Raw genomic sequence first — 14069 nt, forward strand, 5'->3', positions numbered from 1 at the left:
GAAGCAGAGGAGCGTTTGCAGGACTGCTTTGAATCGGTGGACTGGACCATATTCAAGAATTCATCCATAGACTTGAATGAATTTGCAACAGGTATCACCGACTTCAAGACCTGCATGCATCAGTGTGTGGCCATGTGCACTTACTGGTGTTCCCCAACCAGAAGTCCTGGAAGAATCAGAATTTGCAAACTGCTGAGGGGCGAGAACAATGACATTTAAGGCCGGGGATCGGGATATTTACAAGAAATCCAGGTGCGACCTGCAGAAGGCCATCTCTGAATTAAAGTGGAGGCTAGAGACAGATACATGCCAGCTATGGCAGGGAGTGCAGGCCATTAAAGCCTATAAAGTGAGGGTGAGCACTATAGATGGCTGTGATGCTTCATTACCTGATGAACTGAACACCTTCTATGGCTGGTTTGAGAAGAAGGACCAAACAAAATATCTGAAAAGGCTGAGGACCCTGTGGTATCTGTCTCTGAGGGTGACGTCAAAACATCATTCAAGATGGTGAACTGTCACAAGGATTCAGACCCTGACAGCATCCTGGCAGGGTACTGAAAATCTGCATGAACCAACTAGCTATAGTGTTCACGGACATTTTCAAACTCTCATTGTGGCAGTCAGAGGTTCCCACCTGCTTCAAAAAGGCATCAATCATCCCAGAACCCAAGAAGAGTAGTGTGAGCTACATCAATGACTACAGCCCAGTAGCACTAACTTCTACTATGATGAAATGCTTTGAGAGGATGGTCATGGCCAGAATTAACATGTATCTAAACAAAGATCTGGACCTGCTGCAATTCACCTATCATCACAATTGCTCCACAGCAGATGCAATATCACGGGGTCTCAATTCAGCTCTTGATCACTTTGAAAACTGCTCTTTATTGACCACGGCTTGGCCTTCAATACCATTATTCCCTCAGTGCTGATTAAGAAGCTACAAACTCTAGGCCTCTGTATCCCACTCTGCAACTGGATCCTTGATCTTCTCATTGGAAGACCACCGTATGAATTTAGAAACGTCTCCTCCTCACTGACTATCAACACAGGCGCCCCCCCCAAGGATGCGTACTTAGCCCATTGCTCTACTCATTATACACCATGACTGTGTGGCCAGGCAGAATTCCAGTGCTGTCTACCAGTTTGCTGACAACACCACAGTTGTCGGCAGAATCACAAATGATAAGGAGGAAGCATACCAGAGGGAGATAGATCAGCTCATTGAATGGTGCAACAACAACAACCTTGTGCTCAACGTTAGTAAAACCAAGATGATTGTGGACTTCAGAAGGAAGTCATAGGAACATGACCCAGTCTTCATCGAAGGCTCAGTAGTGGAGAGGGTCAAGAACTTCAAATTACTGGGTGTCAACATCACCGAACATATGTCCTGGAGCCTGCGACATCACAGTCACAAGACTTCACTCCATTGAGGACATCTACATGAGGCAGTATCTTCGTTTTTTTTTTAAAAAGCAGCCTCTATCCTCAAAGACAATCACCACCTAGGCCACACCCTCTTGCTACCATTGGGAAAAGATACAGAAGCCTAAAGACAACCACTCAATGGCACAGGGACAGCCTCCTCCCCACTGCCGTCAGATTCCTGAATAATCAATGAAACAAAGACACTTCCTTACTTTTTGTGCACTATTTCTTTTAATATTTCTTTTTGTAGAATGGTTTATAATATGAATATCTGCTCTATGACACCGCTGCAAAACACTGATTTTGTGACCTGTTCATAAGAATAAATTCTAATTCTGGTTCCATATCTATGATAGTTAAAGAATTTCCAGTGCTGAGTTTCGTGGCAAATTTAATTGTTGCCTTGTCCCCAAGTATCTATTGGTTTATCATGTATACGCTGTACGTGTGAAGAAAATGTAGTTTTCATTTGCATACAAATGATTCAGAACTTCAAATTTTTGCCTCCTCTTCTAATTCCTCGATTGATTGAATCAAATGTCTGACAATTCAAAAACTATAAAAAGCCCCTTTAATTAATAATTTTTAAAAAATGAAGTACTTGCTTCACTCAGTTTCTGACAAATTATGTGCTCCTCAAGCATAGAATCCATTTGCCTTCTTGATGTCCATCTGGATTGAAAGCTGCCTATTTGCATCTTTAATGCCATTTATGGCCTCAGTTTTCTGAACTTCTATCCATGCTATTTTAAAGATTTTTTTTCTCACCAAAGACTATGTTTCACCACCCCGACGCCAACCAAATCTGGACTTGCAACAAATTGAAATCCTTGCCTTGTTCTGCAGACTTGACAATTATAATTGCTGATACACAAATGAGTACAAGGATAACTAAGCTTATAGAGGGAAAATTGAAGAAAAATTAGAAATATATTATAATCATCTAATATTGGTCTCTTCCTTAATTTGCCAAGACTACAAGTTTTGTATTTTTTTTCTGAAGATGTTTTCAATTTTCTTTGCTTATAGTTTCTCACAATCTTTAACCCTTAACCAAGCTGTCATCTGTCTTGGTGTCTCCTAATGTCGCTAAGTTTTTCTTTTTGTTTTAGCTTGATGCTCCTGCAAAGCCTATTGGAACATTTTAGTTATTGCAGGATTTTGAATTGGTCTTTGCCATTATGCTCACACAACTATTGTAAATGTTTTTTTTTAAATTGTTATAGAATGTGGCTTTATCAATGATGAGATCTTTGTTGAGCTGGTAAATGCTCTGAGCCAGTACAGTGATAATGAAGAGGAGGATGACGAGGAGGAGGAGGATCAGGAGAATAAATCTGAGAAGACTGATGGAAGTGATATCAAAGAAGAAAGCAATGAATCAAGAAAAGATTATCAGGAGATTAATATGGATGGTAAGAGAGTACTTTATTGTTGTTTCTGAATAGAAGTGTTAATGATAAATTCAGAAATATAGTTCATTATAAGAGGAAATTGTTAGTTCACAATTGGGAAATTAACTCAACAAATTTGTTGTTTTCCAGTGATAGTAATTTTATTCTTGAAATGTTTATCTAAATTATTTGTACTTGAGTATTGGGAGAGCAAACTAAATCCCATGGTATTGAAAAATTGGTTGAAGATTGGAGTAGGGAGGGGATGTGTTGCCAAACTGTAGAGGAATGAACTTGGAAATGAGAAGATGTATATAATAAATGCATTTTAGTAATTAAAATAAGGAACTAATGTGCATTATGAAGTGCTGAAGAATTCAAGAGGAAAAACTGCAAAACTTTCAGGCCACCATGTTCCTTTAAGGGTGAAAGCCAAGGGGAATAAGTACAGAGAACTGTGAACAGAATGAAGGGTTGGATAAAAAGAGGAAAAAAGGAACCCTTGTTGTTTATTTAGAGAACTTTTTTTTTAAGAAAGGCAGGGGAGAAAGACCTCTCAAGAATACAAAAGTGAAGTGAATGTTGATGAAGTAAATTAGAAAGGCAATGGTTGTGGGTAGGGTCAAATAAGTAAATCCTAGATGGTTTGCAGTTACATACACTACAGTAGTACTTTTATCTAAATAATGACAGATTAAAATGAGAGTAAAGTGGTAAAGTTATGCAAAGTATTTGTTCACCTAAGTTAAGTTGAATTGGGAAAGAATGCAAATTGACTCTACTGGGAGCCCAGTGACGATAACAAGAGACGCCAGTTCCACAGAAGAAAAATCAAAATGATTTTGGAGCCAGGAAGTCCTTTTTCTCTGACTAAGAAGTGGGCAATAAAGATTCATGACTTAGCACTGAGCATAAGAACAAGTTAAATGGTCATTTATATAACTGGCACCTCTTGATGTGAGCAATGTAGCTGATTTGTGACTTGTATGATCAGAATGTTTGCATCTCAAATTCTTGATTGAAGCATTTTGGAGCATATTGAAAAGCTGCATGAGTTCAAGTTGTCATTTGATGAAAAGAATCATATGAGATAAAAATGGACAGTTTATGAACTTAATTGACTGCATGCTATCAGGAAATTTGATCAAGTATTTGAAACAAATGAAACTAGATATTAAGAAGTGAGCAGGATCGGTGGGATTACTTTTGGACTGTAACAGAAAATATCTTCCAAGCCAAAGTCTGGTTTTGTGAGTGTACATCTGCAAATCTTTATTATGGTTTATACATTTTGTATATTCCCTAGTTTCTTGGTGCCTAAAGCAGAAATAATTTTCCTTCCTAAAGAACAATTTTTGGCAACACAAGAGGGAGGGTGTGCAGAAGTATAGAGGAACTTTGTGATTTTGATGTTATGACATTTTATACAGTACCTAAACTTATGTCACCCATGGAGTTTTATATTGTTAGTTCCTTTGTCCATAGTTAAAGAATGTGATGAAGGGAAAAAAAAGCCCTGTGACAAGATCTTTGAAGCAATTTCATCCATGTTCCCAGATAAAGGTACACCAGAGGAGCTGAAAGAAAAGTAAGTGCTATTGAGTCTGTCTGTCATTTTAAATTATTCCAGGTTGTTGTGAGAGGGGATTGATAGGGCCTTAATGGATATCTTTGTACTTTCGTAGGCAGCTGGTGAGTTCTTGGAGGAATAGACATTAGCCAATGTTTTGTTAAAGAAGAAAAATAGCAATAATCCAGGAAATTGTAGACTGGTGAACTCCATGTCAGCGGTAAGGTAACTGGAGAGATAAGGTTTACACATATTTCAAAATCCATAGTCAAATTTGAGACAGAATGGCTTTGTGAGAGTTAGGACATCATAAAATTTTTTTTGATGAGATAGCAAAAAGGTGGTTGATTAGGATAGGGCACTGGATGTTGTTTATTTTATAAGGTTCCTCATGGTACATGGTTCCAGGAGCTGTAGTTTTGATTCAGAATGGCATGTTATTCTGGCTGAAGGTTCATGACCAATGGTGTTCTGCAGGGAACCCTGCTATTTGTGAAGTACAGTATATAAATGACTTGGATGAATAAATGGATGGCTGAGTTGGTAAGTTGGCAGATAACACAAAGATTAGTTGAGTTGTAGATAATGTAGAGGGCTATCAAAATTTTCAATCAGAGCCAGCAGGATATAGAGCAATTGCAGGTATGAGCAAAGAAATAGCAGATGAAACTTTATCCTGATATGTGAGGTTACATTTTGGAAAGTCAGATGTATGGGGAAATTACACAGTTGATGGCAGGACCCTTAACAGCATAAATGCAAAGAGGGATCGGGGTGGAGGTGGGGAAGTTCCTAAGTCAAAAGCTATCTGAAAGTAGCCTGTGTTAAGGTTGAAAGGAAACATGGCAGCCTTGCCGCCTTTCGTTGGAGCATTGAGCATTAAAGTAAGAATGTCTTGTCGCAGCCATATAATAGGTTAGGCCATACTTGAAATATTGCATGTGATTCTGATCATGCTATAACAGGAAAGCTTTGAAAGGAGTTCAAAAGAGATTTACCAGGATACTTCCTGAATTAGAAGGTATTGAGTATAAGGAGAGATTGGGCAAACGTGTTTTCTCAGGAAAATTAGAGGCTGAGATAAGTCCTGATACGTTTATAAAATTATGAGAAGCATGAATAAGGTATACCACTGGAATTTTTTTTCTCATGCATTTAAGATGAAGTGGGGGAAGTTGAGGAGAGATGTGTGAAACCAGTTTTATTGCACAGTGTGTTGGATGCCTGGATCAGAGCTGGAAGCGAACACGATTGGTGCGTTTAAGCGACTTCTAGAAAGACGCAAGGAATGGAGGGATATGAATTGTGCGGATAGTGAAGATTTTGATTACTGTACATTTGGGCATATAGGTCAACCTTCAGGTGTTGGGTCCCCATTTTCAGCCTCGGTTTTATCATATATCAGGCATTCAAGTCGAGCCCCCCCCCCCCGCCCATTCTTCTGCAAGCAACGTGCCAGAGACTGGTGTCCGGGTCTCTCTAGCAACAACCCAAACTTTGTAACAACACCCCAGTCACCAAGTAACAAATCTTTAAATTGAGCAAGCAATTTAAAAAAAAACAGTAAATAAAACCTTTACTTCTGGTCGAGAAAATAAGAGATGGTGCTGGATCCAAGTCAGCATCAGCTGCAGCCGGAGTTGGCAACAGTGACACCATTCACTGTTGAATCGGGGGCAGTGCCCTACGCATCAAAAAAAGTAGCCTTGCTGTCCAAGTGTGTTGGGTGCAGGAACCACAGCTATGTCAGGCTCCCGGGCAGGAGCAGGGATGTCGGGCTCTACAATTGTAAAACGTCTGGGTGGGTTATGATGGTGCCTCGCAGTGGCCAGGTGTCAGGGAACGGCAGCACCAGGGGTAGGAAGGTGCTTCCAGGTCATCGTATATGCCAGATCTATGTCAAGCATGTTTTTTTTTTAGTTGAATTTAAGTTCTAATTTTTAAATCTAGTGTACAAGTCCACCCCCAAATTTTTTTTTGAGGGTTTCAAAATCGACTTATACATCGAAATACAAGGTAAATTTGCATCATGTTTTGTGCTGATATTGTGGGTCAAAGGGTCTGTTTCAGTGCTGCTCTATTCTGTTATAAATTGTGGTTCCTAATGAGGCTAAGTAACTTTAAGTTTGTGGCACTTTAGTTTCTATTCAGGAACTGGGCAATAGAGTTCAACTCTTGAAGACAAAGGGTTGAAAAGGAGAGACTTAGCAGATAGCAGCTGATTGGGTAGATGAGGTCAGATGAATCAAGCATCACTAAACAAGTGAGGAACTGTGTAGCAGAGCAGTCATTGTCGGAATGGCCTAATTCAGAATGGAAAGGCTTGCTCAAGAGACTTTGGCGAATAGGCGGTGAGGTGGTAGTGCATTAAGTAAGGGCCACCTTATTCGAGGAACAAAAAGGATTCAGCAGTTAGGCACAGGTAAGGGCAGGTTTTATATAGGACACATTTTTATCTTGTAGTCATAGACAGTGGGAATGGCAGCCAAGGCAGGGGAGTGCACGTCTTACAGAATATGGTTTGTCAGGGAAGCCAGCAGAATCCCTGATGATTTCATTTTTTAGAAGTGCATCCAGCTACATCTCCTGCCAAACCGAGTTAATGAATTGGAGCTGGAGTTGGATGAACTCCGGATCATTTGGGAGGCAAAGGGGGTGATAGACAGGAGTTACAGGGATGCTATCACACCTACGAGGCAGGAGGAGGGTACATGGAAGAGGGGGAGGGGAACAGGCAGACTGTGCAGGGCACCCCTGTGGCTGTTCCCCTCAATAACAAGTATACCATTTTGGATACTCATGAGGGGAACCTACTAGGGACAAGCCATAGTGATCAGGTCTCTAGCACAGAATCTGGTGCTGTGGCTAAGAAGGGAAGGGAGAAGAGGCGAGATAAAGTGATAGGGGATCCCATAGTTGGGGAACAGATAAGAGGTTCTGTGGAAGAGATTGAGTATCCCAAATGGTACGTTGTCTTCCTGATGTCAGGGTCTGAGATATCTCAGTCAAGTTCACAACATTCTTGAGAGAGAGGGTTAGGAGCCAGATGTTGTGGTCAATGTAGGGCTAATTATGTGGGTAGGGAGGGTGAGGAGATTCTGCAGAGGTCAGGGAATTAGGCACTGGGTTGAGATCTCAGGATTGGTGCCTATGCCACATGCCAGTGATGTTAGAAATAGGAGGATAATACAGCTTAACATGTGTCTAAACACAGTGCAGGTAGAAGTACTTCAGATTTCTGTATCATTGGGCTCTCTTCCAGGGAAGGTGGGGCCTGTTCTGATGGGACAGTTGCATCTGAATTGGAGGTGGACTAATATCCTTGCAGGAAAGTTTGCTGATTTTAATCTAGATTGGCAGGGGATGGACACAGTGCCAGAGCAGATAGAGGAATGGAGGAGGGAAAAGATGATGTGAAAATTACATATATTGTTAGAAATCAACAGGGTTGTACATGGTGGAAATGTTCTCTGGTGCATCTATTTCAATGCAAGTATTGTAGGGAAGACGGAAGAGCTTAAAGTGTGGACTGGCACGTGGAGTTATGACATTATGGCCATTAGTGAAACAGTTGCAGGAGGGGTAGGACTGGCAGCTCAGTGTTCTGGGCTTCTGTTGAGACTGTGGTGGTGGGGGGGGGGAGGGGGATGAAAGGAGAGGGGAGGTATTGCTTGTCAGGAAAAATATTACAGCTGTGCTCAGGCAGGACAGACCAGAGGGCTCGAGTACTGAAGTTATATGGGTGGAGCTGAAGAATGGGAAAGGTATGACCACACTCATGGGGTTGTATTATGGGCGGTCCAATAGTCAACGAGAATTAGAGGAGCAAATCTGCAGAGATAGCAGGCAGCTGCAGGAAACATAAAGTTATGTTAGTAGGAGATTTTATCTTTTCACATATTGATTTGGGACTCCCATGCTGTAAAAAGCCTGGATGGCTTAGAGTTTGTCAAATGTGTTCAGGAAAGATTTCTAAATCAATATATAGAAGTACTAACTAGAGAGAGTGCAATACTGGATCTCCTATTAGGAAACAAGACAGGACAGGTAATAGAGGTATGTGTAGGGGAACATTTTGGGTCTAGTGATCATAATGGCATTAGTTTCAAGTTATTTATGTAGAAGGGTAGGTCTGGGCCTCTGGTTAAGATTCTAAATTGGACAAAGACCAATTATGAGGAAATGAGAATGGATTTAGAATGTGTGGATTGGGGGTGTGACATCACATGATGTGGTAGACAGGAAGCAGAGTCCCGCCTCTTCTGGAGAATTGACTAAAAAGAAAAATAATGTTTAACAAATCAACTTTGAAGAAAATGTGCATTTAAACCTTACCAGAATGTCACCAAATAAAAACAAACCTGCAGCAATGACCTCTGGAGTCCAATGGGTCAGAGACGGCAGTTGGGAGCAAAGTCCTGCTTGAAGAAGGAAGCCTGGGGCTGGGGCTGAGGCTTGGCCTGGCCCCCCCTTGTAAACAGTTCGCCTGTTGTGGTTTGCGGTGATGCGTCTTCACTGCAGGAATGCACAGATGCCGCTGAAGATGAGCATGTGCTCATGTGCATGCACAGAGGCAGACACCTTACCAAATTGGTTTGAGGTGCCAAGGTTGAAGGTACCACTAGCCTCACTGAAGGAAAGTGGCAGTAATCTGACCTGGAGGCGGAAGAAGAGGATTCTGACAATGATAGCATGGAGAGTGAAGAAAGTTACAGAAGTTTGGAAGAAGAAGATGAACAACAAACTGTTACAGCACCCAGTAAAAGAAAATATAAAGCAAAAAAGGAGAATTAAATACACTATTGAAGATGTAATGAAGGTTTTGGATAAGAAAGAAAAATATACAAATAAAAAGCGTAATAATATTTTATCAGTTGTGGCTCAATTGCAAGGAGCTATTGGAAGCCTACTGATAGAGTAGAGGACGTGGAAGAGAAAATGGAAAATAATGGATAGAACAATAAAATGGAGAATGAAATAGATGGATGGTCTGCAGAAAAATAATATATAGGGAAAAAAATGGACATATTAAAAACTTCACCAGAAGAACTAATATCAAAATTGCTAGTCTCAAAGAAGGAGTGAAAGGAATGGAACCCATACTCTTCTTCCAGGAATGGTTGCCTAAGGTTTTGGCTACGTAAATGTTGGAATACATATTGAGATTGAGAGGGCACATAGGTCCTTTATGCCCCATGCTATATTGGATCAAAAGCCACGTTCTGTAATGATTAAACGTTTACGATATCAATGCAGAGAAAACATGCTCACTCAGCAGCGAAGGGAGCAAAGGCAAGAGGAGGACCGTTAAAAGCCAAGAGAGGCAAAGCATTGTTCTATCCAGATATAAGTGCAGCATTGTTGAAACGCAGATGGGAATTCAACCCAGTACAAAGATCCCTTTGGCAAAAAGGATATAATTTTGTCCTGCACCATCCAGCAATTCTGAAGCAATTTCTTTTATTTCTACTTTATTACTTTTTTTTTCTATTAGGATTGTTGTAGACCGTGTATTTTGCCCCAGAGGTTGAGAATTTATCAATCTGTGAGGGGAACACATGGGTGGAGGGGACAGGATGGGGTAAAACAGTTGTTCTCAACCTTTTTTTTTATTTCTACTCACATACCACTTTAAGTAATCCCTATGCCATAGGTGCTCTGTAATTAGTAAGGGATTGGTTAAGGTGGTATGTGGATGGAAGGAAAATGTTTGAAAACCACTGTTTTAATCATACCTAATTGACTCGTTATATACACGGTTTTATAACTCCAAAGGAAATGGGCCAATAACAATTTTTCTCAAGCAAAATATTTCAGTAACAATTGGGTCTAGAGCAATGTTTCTCAACCTTCCCTTCCCACTCACATACCACCTTAAGCAATCCCTTACTAATCACAGAGCACCGATGCCATTGAAACCCTCATCTTGTAGACCTATTTCATTATTGAATTCAGATTATAAAATTATTGCCAAAGCCTTGGCAAATAGATTGGCAAAGGTTTTGCTGAAATTAATAAATATGGATCAAATGGGCTTTGAGCAAAAGAGACAGTCTGCTGATAATGTAAGCAGGTTGCTTAGTATTATCCATTTAGCTCAAACGAGAGATGATTTGAGTGTAGCTGTGGCCCTGGATGCAGAAAAAGCTATGATAGACTTGAATGGGATTTTTTTAATTTAAAGTGCTAGAAAGATTTGGATAAGGACAAACTTTTATAAACTGGATTAGGACACTATATTATGAACCCAAAGCCAAAGTTGTAACTAATGGACAAATTTCCAGCGTTCCCTTTAACTAGATCTAGTAAACAAGGATGTCCGCTATTTCTGGCTCCCTTTATATTGGCTATAGGACCGTTAGCTGAAACAATTTGGCAAAATCCAGACATTAAAGGATTTAGGGTTAACCAGGAGGAATAGAAGATTAATTTATTTGCAGATACAGAAATTGTACTCAAACTGGAAGAGTATGGGAAAGTCTTAGGATATAAAATAAATTGGGATCAAAGCAAAATTATGTCACTGGTGGGGATTATAATCAGTGGCAAAGAAATACTCAATTTAAATGGTCGCTAAATGGGATAAAATATTTAGGGATTAAAACATAAGAATTTACAGAATTTATATAAATTAAACTCTCCCCTTGCTTAAAAAGGTTGAAGAAGATTTGAACAGGTGGATGGCTCTCCTAATAGCACTAGTTGGTTGAGTCAATTGTGTAAAAATGAATACATTTCCAAGAGTACAATATCTCTTTCAGACACTGTCCATAACATTGCCTCAGCAGTTTTTTCAGGAACTAAATTAACATGCCAGAAAATTTCTTTGGAAAGTTAAGATGACCAGAGTCTCTATAGAGAAATTTACATGGAAATATGAGCTGGGAGGTTTACAATTCCAAAATTTTTAGAATTATTATTGGACAGCTCAAACTAAATTTCTTTTCTCCTTATTTGAGGGAGGAGATGAGTCTTCCTGGGTAAAACTAGAACTGTGTAAAGTAGGAGAGATGATAGCATAGGATTTTGTATATAAATAAGACTCAAAATTAATATCCAGTGAGAAAGAAGGCCCCTTGTTAAAACATAATTAATATTCGCAAATGGGGGAATAAGAGGAGAATGTCTCCAAAAACACCCCTGACTCAGAATAGACTTATACCCTTAACAATGGGTAATAAGATTTTAGAAGAGGGATCTGGTTTATCGAGGATTGTATCATTTGAACAATTTAAAAAATTTTTGGAATTGTTAATAATACAATATTCTGCTATTTTCAGTTAAGAGCATATTTTAAGGGATCAACTGGGCCCGACAATGAATTTATCAAAGCATAGTGATGTGGAGGTTTTTATTTGAAAAGGAAAAAGAAACAAAGAAATTTACTTCAGCAATGTGTTCATTACTTCAAATGGGAACCCCTAAACAGGGGATACATAAATCTAGTTAGAGATCAGAATCAGACTTAATCAATTAATCAGACTTGATCAAAATTGGTCCAACTTATGCCGGAACTGTATGACAAATACAAGAAAGGTAAGGTATAGTTTGTTGTAATATAATTTTTTTTACCAGCTATATCTCACGCCGCAAAAAATTAAATAAATTAAAATCAGACATTTTTGATCAATGCTTTAGGTGCGGTAAGGAGATAGGAACTTTTTTTTCACATTCAACTTGGGCATGTTCCAAGGTAAGACCCTTTTAGGTAGATCTGGGGAAATTCTTAGAGTAAATAACAGGAATTTAATTTCCACAGAACCCAGAACTATTCTTATTGAGGAATATTAACAGTATAAGAGCCAAAATGAGGTTATCCCAATATCAGACAGTATTTGTCAAGATTGCATTGGCAGTGGGCAGAAAATGTACAGTGGTAACTAGATATCGCCTGTTGGAATGCAGAATTGAATTGTGTGTTCCCCTTGAGAAGATTACTTGTAACCTAAGTATGGCATGTTCTTAAAAATATGGCAACCATATTTACAACATGTAGGTGCAAATCTTTAATTGCACCCCATCTCAGCCACAAAACCAATGCTAGCATCCCCTCGAGATCTGGTAAATTTGGAAATGTGAAATTGGTGGGGTAGGTGACGGATCCACAATAATCCCTACTTCTTTCTTTTTCTTTTCCTTCCTTTTTCTTTCCTCTTTTCCTCGCTCCTTTCCTAACTTTTCATGGGAGGGTGGGGAATTATAGCCATCATGTATCATAGATTCACTATTTTTCTTTCAAGGTTGATTGTGTGTTTGGCTTTAAAAATTTAAATAAAATATTTTTTTAAAATTATGTATTAGGATAAGTTGCTGTCTGGCAAGGATATGAGAGGTAGGTGGAAGACCTTCAAAGGTGAAATTTTGACAGTACACAGTTTATGTTCCTATTAGCATTAAAGGCAAAATTAGCAGGCATAGAGAACTTTGGTTTTCGAGGAATATTGGGGTTCAGAAGAAGAGAGCAGTATATAGAAGTATAGGATAACATGCAGCAAATGAGGTACTTGAGCAGTACAGGTATTTGCTGCTTAATGTCCACAATGTGTTCTGTGAAACTGGGCATAATGTGATGTGGACATTGTGCAAACACTATATTACTGTACATACTTAGCAAAACTATATGGGTTACTGAACTTACACTAAATTAAACTTTTTTTTCACTTTTTAAACTTTTATGTAAACACTTTCTTAGCCTATATCACACACAATTTAACAGAGGATCAGGATCATCCACATCACTCTTCTCAACTTCCTCACAGTGTTTCAGAAGAGTTTCAGATCGAATAACCTCCATTGACGAACTGTCCTTATGTAATGCCTGAAGGACTTGGCTGTGGCTCTACTTGGGGAGGTTTTAGCTTCTGCAGAAATATGTCCAGTGTTGTTTGCCTAGTGTGCTTTTTGTTTTATTTGTAAATTTCTTTATATGTAGCAAACATTGCATGAGCATTCCTCTCTATCAGTGAAAAGCATTGTGTTTGAGTCCATCTCTTCAGCACTCTTCAGCAAGCTGTTAAGGACTGCAAAGAATTTGGCTAACTCCTTAAGAGTGAACCTCTTCTGCACCTGGTCTTCTCTTGCAGTTTCCTTTTCCCTCACCTCTTCTTCAGTTCTGGTTATGTCTGCTAAGTCCCCTTCTTGCGTTCTCCAATTGGGAATTCTGACTGAACTCCATAACACTATTAGATGACAGACATGCATGCAGTCGGAAGTTGCCCGATTAGATGTTAAGTGGCACACACCTGTATTTTTTAAAAAAAGCCAAGAAAAAAATTCCAGAAAAAAAAATCAGCAAGGCTAAAAGAAGACTTGAGGTTGCTTTGGCAGACAATGTGAGTGAAAATCCGAAGGGTTTCCATAGGTATAAAGAGCAAAAGGATAATAAGGGACAAAGTTGGTCCACTCGAAAATCAGAATGGTTGGCTTTGTATGGATCCAAAAGAGATGGGGAGATCTTAAATTGGTTTTTGTGCATCAGTCAGGAAACTGGCACAGAGTCTGGCAGTGAGATCATAGAAACTATACAGATTAGAGGAGGAGGTGACAGCTGTTTTAAAGCAATGAAGGGCGAATAAATCCCTAGAGCCTGACAAGATATTCCACGGAAATTGCAGGGACTCTGGCAGAAATATTTAAAATGTCCTTAGCCACGGGTGTGGTGCTGGAGGATT

At 39.4% G+C, this 14069-nt stretch overlaps 1 protein-coding gene across 8 annotated transcripts in view; it reads left to right on the plus strand.

Moving 5' to 3' along the window:
* The window catches only part of ezh2 (enhancer of zeste 2 polycomb repressive complex 2 subunit), a 90354-nt gene that overhangs the window by 34001 nt on the left and 42284 nt on the right, over positions 1-14069 (plus strand). For 6 of the 8 annotated variants that reach the window (XM_069912432.1, XM_069912431.1, XM_069912455.1 and 3 more), the window contains 2 exons: positions 2661-2849; positions 4299-4416. In XM_069912432.1, the coding sequence (XP_069768533.1) occupies positions 2661-2849; positions 4299-4416 (307 nt within the window). The remainder of the gene's footprint in view (positions 1-2660; positions 2850-4298; positions 4417-14069) is intronic. The other 2 variants (XM_069912445.1, XM_069912449.1) reach the window with 1 other exon arrangement.

This window comes from Narcine bancroftii, chromosome 1, assembly GCF_036971445.1.
Source record: "Narcine bancroftii isolate sNarBan1 chromosome 1, sNarBan1.hap1, whole genome shotgun sequence".
Taxonomy (NCBI): Eukaryota; Metazoa; Chordata; class Chondrichthyes; order Torpediniformes; family Narcinidae; genus Narcine; species Narcine bancroftii.